General features: G+C 37.9%; 1 protein-coding gene across 1 annotated transcript; it reads right to left on the bottom strand.

Annotated features, from left to right (window-relative positions):
- Positions 1-12,188: 12,188 nt before the first annotated feature.
- LOC115513944 (olfactory receptor 2T11-like) lies at positions 12,189-13,136 on the bottom strand. The gene has a single exon (XM_030315558.1). It carries the CDS (start codon positions 13,134-13,136, stop codon positions 12,189-12,191), a length of 948 nt encoding a protein of 315 aa, XP_030171418.1.
- Between the last annotated feature and the right edge of the window lie 229 nt (positions 13,137-13,365).

Below are 13,365 nucleotides of genomic sequence, written 5' to 3'. Positions count from 1 at the left end.
GTCCATACCACTTAAATCCATCTAGAGATTCAATGCAAATCCTATCAAATACCAACAGCATTTTTCACAGAACTAGAACAAATAATCCTAAAATTTGTGTGGAACCACAAAAGACCTTGAATAGAGAAAGCAAACTTGGAAAGAAAAGTAAAGTAAAGTTGGAGGCATCACAAATCCAGCCTTCATGTTATACTATAAAGCTGTAGTGATCAACACACTGTGGTACTGGCACAAAAATAGACACATAGATCAATGGAACAGAATAGAAAACCCAGAAACAAATCCATAATTATATGGTCAATTAATCTTTGACAAAGCAGGAAAGAATATCCAATTGGAAAAAGACAATCTCTTGAACATATGGTGCTGGGAAAACTAGACAGCTACATAGAAAAGAATAAAACTTGATCACTTTATTACACTATACAAAAATAAATGCAAAATGGAGATACCTTCCCACATGTGTTAGAAAGGCTAAAGTCACAAATACAAAAAAATTACAAGTGTTGATGAGAATATGGAGAAAAAAGAACCGTTGTGCACTTTTGGTGGGAATGTAAATTGGTGAAGCCATTGTGGAAAACGGTATGGAATTTCTTCCAAAATTTAAAAATCAGATTACCATATGATCCAGAATTTCTACTATTGGATATTTACCCAAATAAAATGAAAATACTAATACAAAAAGATACAACTTCCCTTATGTTTGTTGCAATATTATTTACCATAGCCAAGATATGGAAGCAACACACATGTTCACACACAAAATAATGGATAAAGATGTATATATACATATATATCACATCAAGTCACTTGAACCTTATTAATAGTCCAATCTCTTCCATTCTTTGGTAAACCTTACAATTACTTTACATAGACCACCTTTCCCCCAAATACTCCAATTGCTTTTATTTCTGTGCATCAAAGGTGACCCACTTATCCAATGGCTCAGTAATATACAATGGAATATTACAATGAGCCATTGGATAGAATAAAATCTTGCCATTTGCAACAATATGGATAGGTCAAAATGGTATAGTACTAAGTTAAATAAGTCAGACAAATACTATATAAATTCACTAATATGTGGAATTTCAGAACAAAACAAACAATGGTGAAAGAGACAAAAGACAGACTCTTATACAGTGAACAAACTAGGGGATGTCAGAGAAAGATTGGTGGGGGGAATGAATGAAATAGATAAAAGGGATGAAGAATATACTCATATTGATGAGCACTGAAAAATGCATAGAATTGTTGAATCATTATTTCATACACCGGAAATTAGTATAACACTGTATTATAAACTTGAAATTTGCTTTGAAAGTAAAGCTCTAGAGTTGGGGGCCAACATGGCAAAGGAAGTAGGGGGAATCCATACTTCCAGCGTCTCTCAAACAAAGAAGTGCTGAAGCCAAAGGACTTTGAACCCCAGAGCCTGGGAGGAAAAGAGACTGAATCTACTAGGAATAAAATGGGAAATCTGGAAAAAAGATAGGTGGGTAACTGCGAACTGGGGGAGATAAAAAAAAAGGCCTCATGGGCACGGAGGGGAGGGGAGTGTCACTCCCTCTGCGGAGAGACAAAGGGAAAATAAAGAGCAGCTAGGGAAGTGCAGGACCTTATGTGGACAGGAGAAAGACCTCGGACTGAGACAGAGAGGCACCCGATCTCTAACTGTGGGGTTTTCTTCAGACTGGGGCCGGCTCCCTGTTCGCCCACCTGGGGGGAAGGGAGTCAGGCCTGGGTGCGGTTGTAGGTCAGGGGCTCATTCCACAGCTGGAGAAAGCGGTTCCCTCCCTAGAGGGCTGTGCGATAGTACAGAACCTGCCTGCGTCCACCACCCCCAGGTGCAGTGGCTGGGCCAAGGGCGCAGTCTGCAGGAGGAAAAGGCCGCCGTTTCCTGGAGTGCTGTGGAAAAAGATAAAGTCTGCCTGCATCCGGACCCCAGGACTCGTGATGGTGAGGGCTGCAGCTCAGTCTTCAGTAGGAGAATGCAGTCCTCCCTGAAGTGCTTTGGCCCAAACAAAGCCAGCCTGGACCACATATTGCCACACTGAGAGGTGTCCCAGAGCCCAAGGAGCGGGACTTTGAATCCTAGCCAAGCACAAGGACAGGGAAGATGGCAGAGAGAGAAGGACTGCCCCTTATGCGCCCACAGCACAGTGAGAATGACTCCAATTGAATCAACCGGATCTGGCTCCGTGGAGAAGAGACTGTGGGATTACCATTTCCGGCCACCCCCCCCCCACCCCACCATGACCAAGGCGGGGCCTCATGGATCACTCCTGGGGGCCATAGTGGAGGTGGGTCCAGATCACATCAAGCCACGCCCCTTTGCACTGGGTAACTGCCTATCCACCTGAGCAGCACTGACCCTGCAGACAGCTCCTCCCGACAAACAATGCAGCATTGCCTGGATTAACTCTAGGTTAATTCTGGATATATAGATATGTACTCCCCCAACCCATTTCTCCTCCTTATCTCTTCCCTCCCCTAAGCTGTTTACTCTGGTTATTGGTCTTTCTAAACAGACATATTTAACCCAATGTCTTGAAACATGTTCTACACCTCCTGCTTTACACTCCTTTCTCACTCTCTGGAATAATCAAGTCATATAGTTTCTCTGTCTGGGTAACTTTTTCTTCATTTCATTTTCCTCACCTCCTCCCTTATTTTCCTTTCTGTCTCTCTGGATTAAGCCTTTCAGTCTCTCTGCCTAATCAATGTTTATTTTTTCTCCCCCACCCCCCATGCCATTCCCGTCATTTTTCTGTTTGTATGTGCTCTTCCATTAGCACAGCCTCCACCCTCTTCTTTACTTGTAGTCAGTGTTTTGGGGTGTTTTTTTAGTCTTTAGGTTTTTGTTTTTGTTTATTTGTTTGTTTCTTTTGTGTGTGTGTTTGCACATTTTTGTCTCCTGTTTGTCTATCTGTTTTCCTTACAGGGCTACTCCAAGGAACAAATCAATTAATATGAGTAGGGTAATAAAATAACCAAAGTCACAACAACAGAGAGCAAGTAACAATCTCTAAAAAAACACCTCCTGAAGGGCCAGGCCCTGGACAGTGTATGACCTCCCTTTAATATAGCAGTGCTTGCAAGTGCAGAGCACACAACAAGGTTTTAAAACACATAAGGGACAGAAATCTAGCCAAAATGACGAAACAGAAGAATTCTCCTCAAAAGAAATTCCAGGAAGTAGCAACAGGTAACATATTGATCAAAACTGATTTAAGCAATATAATGGAACAAGAATTTAGAATAATAGTCATAAAATCAATCATGGGGTTTCAAAAAGCATAGAGGACAGCAGAGAATCTATTGCTACAGAGATCAAGGGACTAAAAAATAGTCACGATGAATTAAAAAACGCTATAAATGAGGTGCAAAATAAAATGGAAGTGGCCAGAGTTGGGATTGAAGATGCAGAGGACAGAATAGGTGAATTAGAAGATAAAACTATGGAAAAAGAGGAAGCTGAGAAAAAGAGAGATAAAAAAAGAAATCCAGGAATATGAGAGGAGAATTAGAGAGCTAAGTGATACAATCAAACAGAACAATATCCAAATCATAGGAATTCAGAAGAAGAAGAGAGAAATCACAGCTGAGAACTTCCCCAATCTGGGGAAGAAAAAAGGCATTGAAATCCAAGAGGCACGAAGAACTCCCTTTGGACATAACTTGAATGAATCTTCTGCATGACACATCATAGTGAAACTGGCAAAATATAAAGATACAGAGAGAATTATGAAACCAGCTAGAGATAAACAGGTCTTAACATACAAAGGTAGACACAAGAGGGTAGTAGCAGACCTATATACTGAAACTTGGCAGGCCAGAAAGGAAATCTGCAGTGTGATGAACAGGAAAAATATGCAGCCAAGAATCTTTTACCCAGCAAGTCTGTCATTCAGAGTAGAAGGAGAGATAAAGGTCTTCCCAAACAAACAAAAACTGAAGGAATTCATCACTACTAAACCAGCCCTACAAAAGATCCTAAGGGGATCCTTGGGAGATCCTAAGGGGATCCTAAGGGGATCCAAGGGGTACTCTGTGAGTGAAATGTTGCAAGGACCCCAAAGGACCAGAGACACCACTTCAAGCATGAAACCTACATATATCACAATGACTCTAAACCCATATCTTTCCATAATAACACTGAATGTAAGTGGAATAAATGCTTCAACCAAAAGACATAGGGTATCAGAATGAATAAAAAAACAAGATCCATCTATCTGCTGTCTCCAAGAGACTCATTTTACACCTGAGGACACCTTCAGATTGAAAGTGAGGGGATGGAGAACTGTCTATCATGCTACTGGAAGTCAAAAGAAAGCTGGAGTAGCCATACTTATATCAGAGAAACTAGACTTTAATTAAAGGCTGTAACAAGAGATGAAGAAGGGCATTATATAATAATTACAGGGTTTACCCATCAGGAAGAACTAACAATTATAAATGTCTATGTACCAAATTTGAGAACACCCAAATATGTAAAACAATTAATCACAAACAAAAGCAAACTTATTGATAAGAATGCGGTAATTGCAGGGGACTTTAATACTCCACTGACAACAATGGATAGAACTTCCAGACAGAGAATAAATAAAGAAACAAGGGCCCTGAATGATATATTGGATCAGATGTACTTGAAGATATATTTAGAATTCTGCATCCCAAAGCAACAGAATATACTTTCTTCTCGAGTGCACATGGAACATTCTCCATGATAGATCACATACTGGGTCAGGGTCACAAAACAGCCCTTAATAAGTATAAAGGGAATGAGATCATACTATGTACACTTTCAGACCACAATGCTATGAAATTTGAAATCAATCACAGGAAAGTGTCTGGAAAACCTCCAAAAGCATGGAGATTAAAGAACATCCTACTAAAGAATGAATGGGTCAACCGGTCAATTAGAGAAGAAATTAAAAAATATATGGAAACAAATAAAAATGAAAATACAACAATCCAAACGCTTTGGGATGCAGCAAAGGCAGTCCTGAGAAGATCATACATTACAATCCAGGCCTATCTCAAGAAACAAGAAAAATCCCAAATACAAAATCTACCAGCACACCTAAAGGAAATAGAAGCAGAACAACAAAGACACCCCAAACCCAGCAGAAGAAGAGAAATAATAAAGATCAGAGAAAATAAACAATATAGAATCTAAAAAAAAAAAAACTGTGGAGCAGATCAATGAAACCAAGAGTTGGTTTTTGGAAAAAATAAATAAAATTCATAAACCTCTAGCCAGGCTTCTCAAAAAGAAAAGAGAAGGGACCCAAATAGATAAAATCATGAATGAAAATGGAAAGATTACAACCACTCCCTCAGAAATACAAGCAATTATCAGGGAATATTATGAAAAATTATACGCCAACAAATTGGACAACCTAGAAGAAATGGAAAATTTTCTAAGTACCCACACACTTCCAAAAAACTCAAACAGGAAGAAATAGAAGATTTAAACAGACTCATAACTAATGAAGAAATTGAATCAGTTATAAAAAATTTCCAAACAAAGAAGAGTCCAGGACCAGATGGCTTCCCTGGGGAATTCCACCAGAATTTAAAGCAGAGATAATACCTATCCTTCTCAAGCTATTCCAAAAAATAGAAAGGGAAGGAAAATTTCCAGACTCATTCTATGAAGCCAGCATTACTTTGATTCCTAAACCAGACAGAGACCAGCAAAAAAAAAAGAGAACTACAGGCCAATATCCCTGATGAATATGGATGCAAAAATTCTCAACAAGATACTAGCAAATGGAGTTCAACAGCCTATAAAAAGAATTATTCACCATGATCAAGTGGGATTCATTTTTGGGCTGCAGGGCTGGTTCAACATTCACAAATTAATCTATGTGATACATCACATTAATAAAAGAAAAGAAAAGAACCGTATGATCCTGTCAATTGATTCAGACAAAGCATTTGATAAAATTCAGCATCATTTCTTCATAAAAACCCTTGAGAAAGTTGGGATAAAAAGAAAATATTTAACATCATAAAAGGCATTTATGAAAAGCCCACAGCTAGTATCATTCTCCATGGGGAAAAACTGAGAGGTTTCCCCCTGAGATCAGGAACATGACAGGGATGTTCACTCTCACCGCTGTTGTTTAACATAGTGTTGGAAGTTCTAGCATAAGTAGTCAGACAACAAAATGAAATCAAAGGTGTCAAAATCAGCAAAGATGAAGTCAAGTTTTCACTTTTTGCAGATGCCATGATAGTATACATGGAAAACCTGATAGACTCCACCAAAAGTCTGCTAGAACTGATACATGAATTCAGCAAAGTCGCAGGAAACAAAATTAATGTACAGAAATCAGTTGCATTCTTATACACTAATAATGAAGCAACAGAAAGACAAATAAAGAAAGTGATCCCATTCACAATTGCACCAAGAAGCATAAAATACCTAGGAATAAACCTAACCAAAGATGTAAAAGATCTGTATGCTGAAAACTATAGAAAGCTTATGAAGGAAATTGAAGAAGATACAAAGAAATGGAAAAACTTCCCGTGCTCATGGATTGGAAAAATAAATATTGTCAAAATGTCAATACTACCCAAAGCTATCTACACATTCAATGCAATCCCAATCAAAATTGCACCAGCATTCTTCTCAAAGCCAGAACAAGCAATCCTAAAATTTGTATGGAACCACAAAAAGCCCCGAATAGCCAAAGTAATATTGAAGAAGAAGACCAAAGTGGGAGGCATCACAATCCCAGACTTAGCCTCTACTACAAAGCCTCTATTACAAAGCTGTAATCATCAAGACAGCATGGTATTACCACAAAAACAGTCACATAGACCAATGGAATAGAATAGAAACCCCAGAACTAGACCCACACAAGTATGGCCAGCTAATCTTTGACAACACAAGAAAGAGTATCCAATGGAAAAAAGACAGTCTCTTTAACAAATGGTGCTGAGAGAACTGGACAGCAACATGCAGAAGAATGAAACTAGACCATTTTCTTACACCATTGACAAAAATAAACTCAAAATGGGTGAAGGACCTGAATGTGAGACAGGAAATCATCAAAACCCTAGAGGAGAAAGCAGGAAAAAAACCTCTGTGACCTCAGCCACAGCAATTTCTTACTTTTCCCTTTGGGGAAGGCAAGGGAATTAAAAGCAAAAATGAACTATTGGGACCTCATGAAGATAAAAAGCTTCTGCGCTGCTAATGAAACAATCGACAAAACTAAAAAGCAACCAATGGAATGGGAAAAGATATTTGCAAATGACATATCGGACAAAGGGCTAGTATCCGAAATCTATAAAGAACCCACCAAACTCCACACCTGAAAAACAAATAATCCAGTGAAGAAGTGGGCAGAAGACATGGACAGACAGTTCTCTAAAGAAGACAACCAGATGGCCAACAGGCACATGAAAAGGTTCTCAACGTCGCTCCTCATCAGGGAAATACAAATCAAAACCACACTGAGATACCACCTCATGCCAGTCAGAGTGGCTAAAATGAACAAATTAGGAGGCTATATAGACACTGGAGAGGATGTGGAGAAATGGGAACCCTCTTATACTGTTGGTGGGAATGCAAACTGGTCGGCTGCTCTGGAAAACAGTGTTGAGGTTCCTCAAAAAAATTAAAAATAGATCTACCCTATGACCCAGCAATAGCACTGCTAGGAATTTACCCAAGGGGTACAGGAGTGGTGATGCATAGAGCACTTGTACCCCAATGTTTATAACAGCACTGTCAACAATAGCCAAATTATGGAAAGAGCCTCAATGTCCATCAAGTGATGAATGGATAAAGAAATTGTGGTTTATATACACAATGGAGTACTACGTGGCAATGAGAAAGAATGAAATATGGCCTTTTGTTGCAACGTGGATGGAACTGGAGAGAGTTATGCTAAGTGAAATAAGTCAGGCAGAGAAAGACAGATACCACATGTTTTCACTCATACGTGGATCCTGAGAAACTCAACAGAAGACCAGCGGGGAGGGGAAGGGGGAAAACAAAAAAAAGTTACAGAGAGAGAGGGCGACAAACCATAAGGGACTCTTAAATACTGAGAATAAACTGAGAGTTGATGTGGGGATGAGGGAGGGGATAGTGGGTGATGGGCATTGAGAGATGGCACCTGTTGGGATGCACACTGGGTGTTGTATAGAAAACAATTTGCCAATAAATTTTATATTTAAAAAATAATAAAAATAAATTAAAAGTTTTAAATAAAATTCAAATTTAAAAATAAAATAAAATATCAAAAAAAGAAACCAATTTGACAATAATTTTCATATTAAAAAAGAAAGTAAATCTCTAATGTTCTCACCATATCACCAACAAGAAAATAATAATTATTTAAAGTTAAATATGTGTTAATATGCTTTACTGTGGTAAATATTTTGCAATTTATACAGGCACCAAATAATCGTCTTATACACTTTAAACTTAGGCAACGTTGGGGTGCCTGATGGCTCAGTAGGTTAAACATCCAAATTCAGCTTAGGACATGATCTCACACTTCATGGGTTGGAACCCCATGTTGGACTCTATGCTGACAGCTCAGAGACTGGAGTCTGCTTCGAATTCTGTGTCTCCCTCTCTCTCTCCTCTTCCCCTGCTCTCTGTCTCTGTCTCTGTCTCTGTCTCTCTCTCCTCTCTCTCTCAAAAATAAATAAATGTTAGGGGCACCTGGGTGGCTCAGTTGGTTAAGTGCCAACTTTGGCTCAGGTCATGATCTCTCAGCCCATGAGTTCAAGCCCTGCATCAGGCTCTGTGCTGACAGCTCAGAGCCTGGAGCCCCCTTCAGATTCTGTCTTTCTCTCTCTGTCCCTTCCCCGCTCACACTCTGTCTCTCAAAAAATAAATAATAAAATCATTTTTAAAAAATAAATAAATGTTAAACAAAAATAAAAAATAAACTTTGGCAATATTAATCCATTATATCTCAATAAAACTAGAGTAAAGCTCATTGAATACACTTGCACACAAATGTAAACATATACATTACCAAATAAAAAAATAAGGAGTAGAAAAAAGGGTCTTCTGCAAAAAACAAGGAGCCACATGTGGTAATATCTATAAGAAAAATAACTTCCTTTTAGATAACTATACATTAGAAATCATCATCACTGACATTTACTGAACATTTTTATATGCTTAGAAATAAAAATCCAAAGAAAATGAGTTGTCTATTTTCTTATTTGATTTTGATTTTTAGGAAAGTTTTCTCTCTAGGATTTTCTATTTGAATATTTCATCTAGGGGTGCCTGGGTGTCTCAGTCAGTTGAGCATCTGACTTAGGCTCAGGTCATGATCTTGCAGTTCAGGAGTTTGAGCCCTGCATTGGGCTCTATGCTGACAGCTCAGAGCCTGGAACCTCCTTTGGATTCTGTGTGTCCTTTCTCTTTGCCCCTCCCCTTTTCACACTTTGTTTCTCTCTCAAAAATAAATAAGCATTAAAAAAAAAAAAGAAAGAAAATTCCATCTAGTTGAGATCTAAGAGAAAAAGACCTCAAAATTACTTAACCATAATGAATCATCTCTGAGAGTACATCTTCATCTGCCCTATCATAAAAATATATTTTGAGGATTAAATTACATAATCTCTTTGAGAGTGCTAAATTTTACCACTGATGTTTATATGGTACTAATATGTGTTTAGTTGATAAATAAGTTTAGGGAATTTTAAATTTTTAAATACAAAACCACTAATCTCCCTAAATATATTAAAGATAATTCTATCTCCCTAAATATATTAAAGTCTTTATTTTTGTCACTTAGAGAGGATGCTCTCTGAGAGGAGCATCTGTTAGCTTTCTTAGTACTAACTTCTTCCAACAAAGTTTATGTTTCCCTCAAAAAAACCAAACAAATGTAAACATATATAGCAGCTTTGAGGTCATTGTTTATTTTATTCCACCAAAATACAAGCTTTTATGATGTATTTTCCCCTCCACTCAAACCTTGAGCTCTTCCTCAAATTTTTTTTTTCTGAAGATCCTTCTAATTATCTTGAATAACTTTTATCCATTATTTATTTATAATTGCTGTGCATTTTCCCATGATATGGATGTACCACAATTTATTCAACCATTATCAGACTGGTTGTTGCCAATCTTTGAGTAAACAATACCACAAAAATTACGCATGTGCAAATGTTAAGTATTAATACTTTTTTATTTCATTTATTTCAGAAAATTCTCCAAAGGGTAATTCCTGAGAAAAAATGTGAAGAAATATATATTTTAATAAGTTGTATTCCAAAAAAATGCATAGCAGTATATATTTATACCAGCACAGCACAAAGATGCCTTTTTCCATACATTATATCCATCAATAGATTTTAGAGTGCTTTCTGGTTTTTGATGAGGTGAGCAGTGTTAAGTAATATATACTACAATTAATTTGTATTCCCCATGGGCCATGGATTGCTTGTTATTGTTAATTATGAATTTTGCAATAGATTTCACTCATAAACTTTTGTTATGATTCATATGAGCTAGTATCAGAATCATATCTTTAATCACAGAACACTAAAGAAAACTTGGTCTACATCAAAAGAATCTTGACTTGGGCCTTATTGGGACTCATAATTCTAATAGAAGTTTATCTCTTTTGTCATATGAAAGTTGGGATTGCCCAAGATTGCATGGTCACAACGTCAGAGACAAGCCTTTCATGGGTCCCTTCACAGCCCATCATCTCAGTAGCAGCTGATTAGCTTTCCTGCTCATCTCTATGTTCTATCCAGTAGAAGCATCATCCACTCTGGTCATATGCAACAATCTGTGTTTGCATGTTTCCACATGCAGTCATGGGTCTCATCTTGAGAAGTCCAATGCAACTCCCCACTAATATTCATATAACCAACTGTAAAACTTTATTCATCTCTATGGGTCACTTGAACCTTATTGTTGGTCTAATCTGTTCCATTTTTTGGTAAACCTTACAATTACTTTACATAGACCTACATTCCCCAAAATACTTCAATTGCTTTCATTTCTGTGCATCAAAGGTGACCCACTTACCCAATTATTATACATGAATTACAGTGTCTCATCAGAGCTTAAAAGTATTCCATAAGGAAAAAGACAATTCTGAATATTTACTGATTCCAGAGAGTCTGTTGAATATATAACATGGCCAAAGGTTACCTTCTCTAGATAGGTGACAAGTAAGTAAAGCTTTTTAAGACATTTATCTTCACTCTCTAACTTGAGTTCAACTGCCCTTACTGGATGAAGGATCTGAAGCTAGAGCTAAGGAGAGCTTTCAAAGACTTTAAACCAAAAGAAAACTCTTGTGGGGCCTGGTGGTTCAATTGGTTAAGCGTCTGACTTCTGCTTAGGTCATGATCTCAGGGTTTGTGGGTTTGAGCGCTGTGTCTGGCTCTGTGCTGACAGCTTAGAGCCTGGAGCCTGCTTCAGATTTCGTGTCTCCCTCTCTCTCTGCCCCTCCCCCACTTATTCTCTCTCTCTCTCTCTCTCTCTCTCTCTCTCTCTCTCTTTCTCAAACAAATACATATTAAAAAATAAAAATAAAAAAAGAGAAAACCCACTACACTTGCTAATGGTAGGCATTATTTTTACTCAAAGCTAGGTACATCCATTTCTGAAGGGAGAATGTTTTTGAACTATACATAAACTGAGTCTTGCTAATCTGAGAATGACTGGGAAAATTTATACACAAGGCAAGCAGGGAGAATAGAGCCAACATGTCAAGTTTGTCAGAGAATTCAAGAGAATTATTATTGTTTTTCTTAATAAGGTCAATTCCTTTTTACATATCAATCACACTTATTTTTCCTAAGAAGTTTGTACTTCTAACAACAGGAATTAAGAAGACCTGCATCACCACCAACAACAAACAGAGGTAAGACTCAAGAACACCGAGAAATGTCTAAATATTGCAGGTCCAAAAAGGGAAGATTGAACTTTGTTTATGCTTATAAACTGGTATGAAGAACAGTAGTTAAGTTAATCAATTTTGGAAACAAATGATCATAAACTGAGAGAAACTTTCTAACAAAGTATTTATGATTGAATTAATATTGTCAGTTATCGATGAGGTAATTTGCTAACAGGGCTACGGCAAAGTTCTTCATGCCAAAAAATGTGACTGTGGATGATTCTAGAGTCTTTACCCTTAACTCTAGATAGCTATTTTCCACCTTGATATTTATGTGTTCTGTTTAGAGACTGGATGCTTCCTCAGGACTTCCTGAAAAGCCCTCACCACATCTTTGTTTCTCAAGCTGTAGATGAGTGGATTTAGCATGGGTGTGAGGACAGTGCAAAATACAGATACAGCCTGTTCTTGCTCAGGAGTGTGGGAGAAACCCGGTGTCATGTACATATAAACACATGGTCCTAGATAAAAACTTACCACTGTAAGATGAGATGAGCACGTGGCCAAGGCTTTGTTCCTGCCATGGGAAGATTTTATATGAAGAACAGCAAGGAAGATGAAAGTGTAGGAAGCCATGATAAGTCCAAAAGGGACAATGATAAAAGCAATGCCCATCGCTAAGACCACCAGCTCATAGGTGGAAGTGTCTTTGCATGAGATCTTCATGATTGCTGGCATCTCACAGAAGAAATGGTGGATTTCTCTGGAACCACAGATAGGTAGATTCATGGTATAGAATGTGTGGGCTGTGGAAGCTAATATGCCCCCAATCCAAGACACTATGGTCATTTGCAGACAGACCCTGTGGTTCATAATGACTATGTATCTCAAAGGGTTACAGACAGCTACATATCGGTCATAAGCCATAAGGGTCAAGAGGATGCATTCAGCACCCCCAAGAGTAAAGAAGAAAAATATCTGGATTCCACAGGCAAGACGTGTGATGTCTTTTCTTCCAGAGAAAAAGTTTATCATCATCTTTGGAACAGTGCTGCTGATGAGGGCCAGATCTATGAAAGACAGCTGGCTGAGTAGAAAGTACATTGGAGTGTGGAGCCTCATGTCTATCCATATGAGAAAGAACAGAATGATATTCCCAGTGACTGCAGCAAGGTAGATCAGGATGATAATGTAGATAAGGATGCTGACATACTTCATATTGGGGAAGAGTCCTGAGAGAATAAAATCTGTTGTTAATGTCTCATTTTCTCCCTCCATGGCTATGACTGTTCTAGTTGAACAAAAAGAAGAAGACAAGGAAAACAAAAGCAAATGAAATGTTATAGGACCTCACAGAATATTTTTTATTGTTGATAAGTTATTGATATAATAATGCAAGATAAAATAAAACTCTACAAATTTCAGTGGCTTATGAAAACAAATGTGTTTTCTTGTCCCCATATCTGTGGGTCAGTTTTGCTTTAGGCTGAAGGTCAGGTACAGATAT

Source organism: Lynx canadensis, chromosome A1 (genome assembly GCF_007474595.2).
Source record: "Lynx canadensis isolate LIC74 chromosome A1, mLynCan4.pri.v2, whole genome shotgun sequence".
In the NCBI taxonomy this organism is placed as follows: Eukaryota; Metazoa; Chordata; class Mammalia; order Carnivora; family Felidae; genus Lynx; species Lynx canadensis.
Note: the sequence above shows the minus strand (reverse complement) of the source record. Positions and strands in the feature narration are given on the sequence as shown.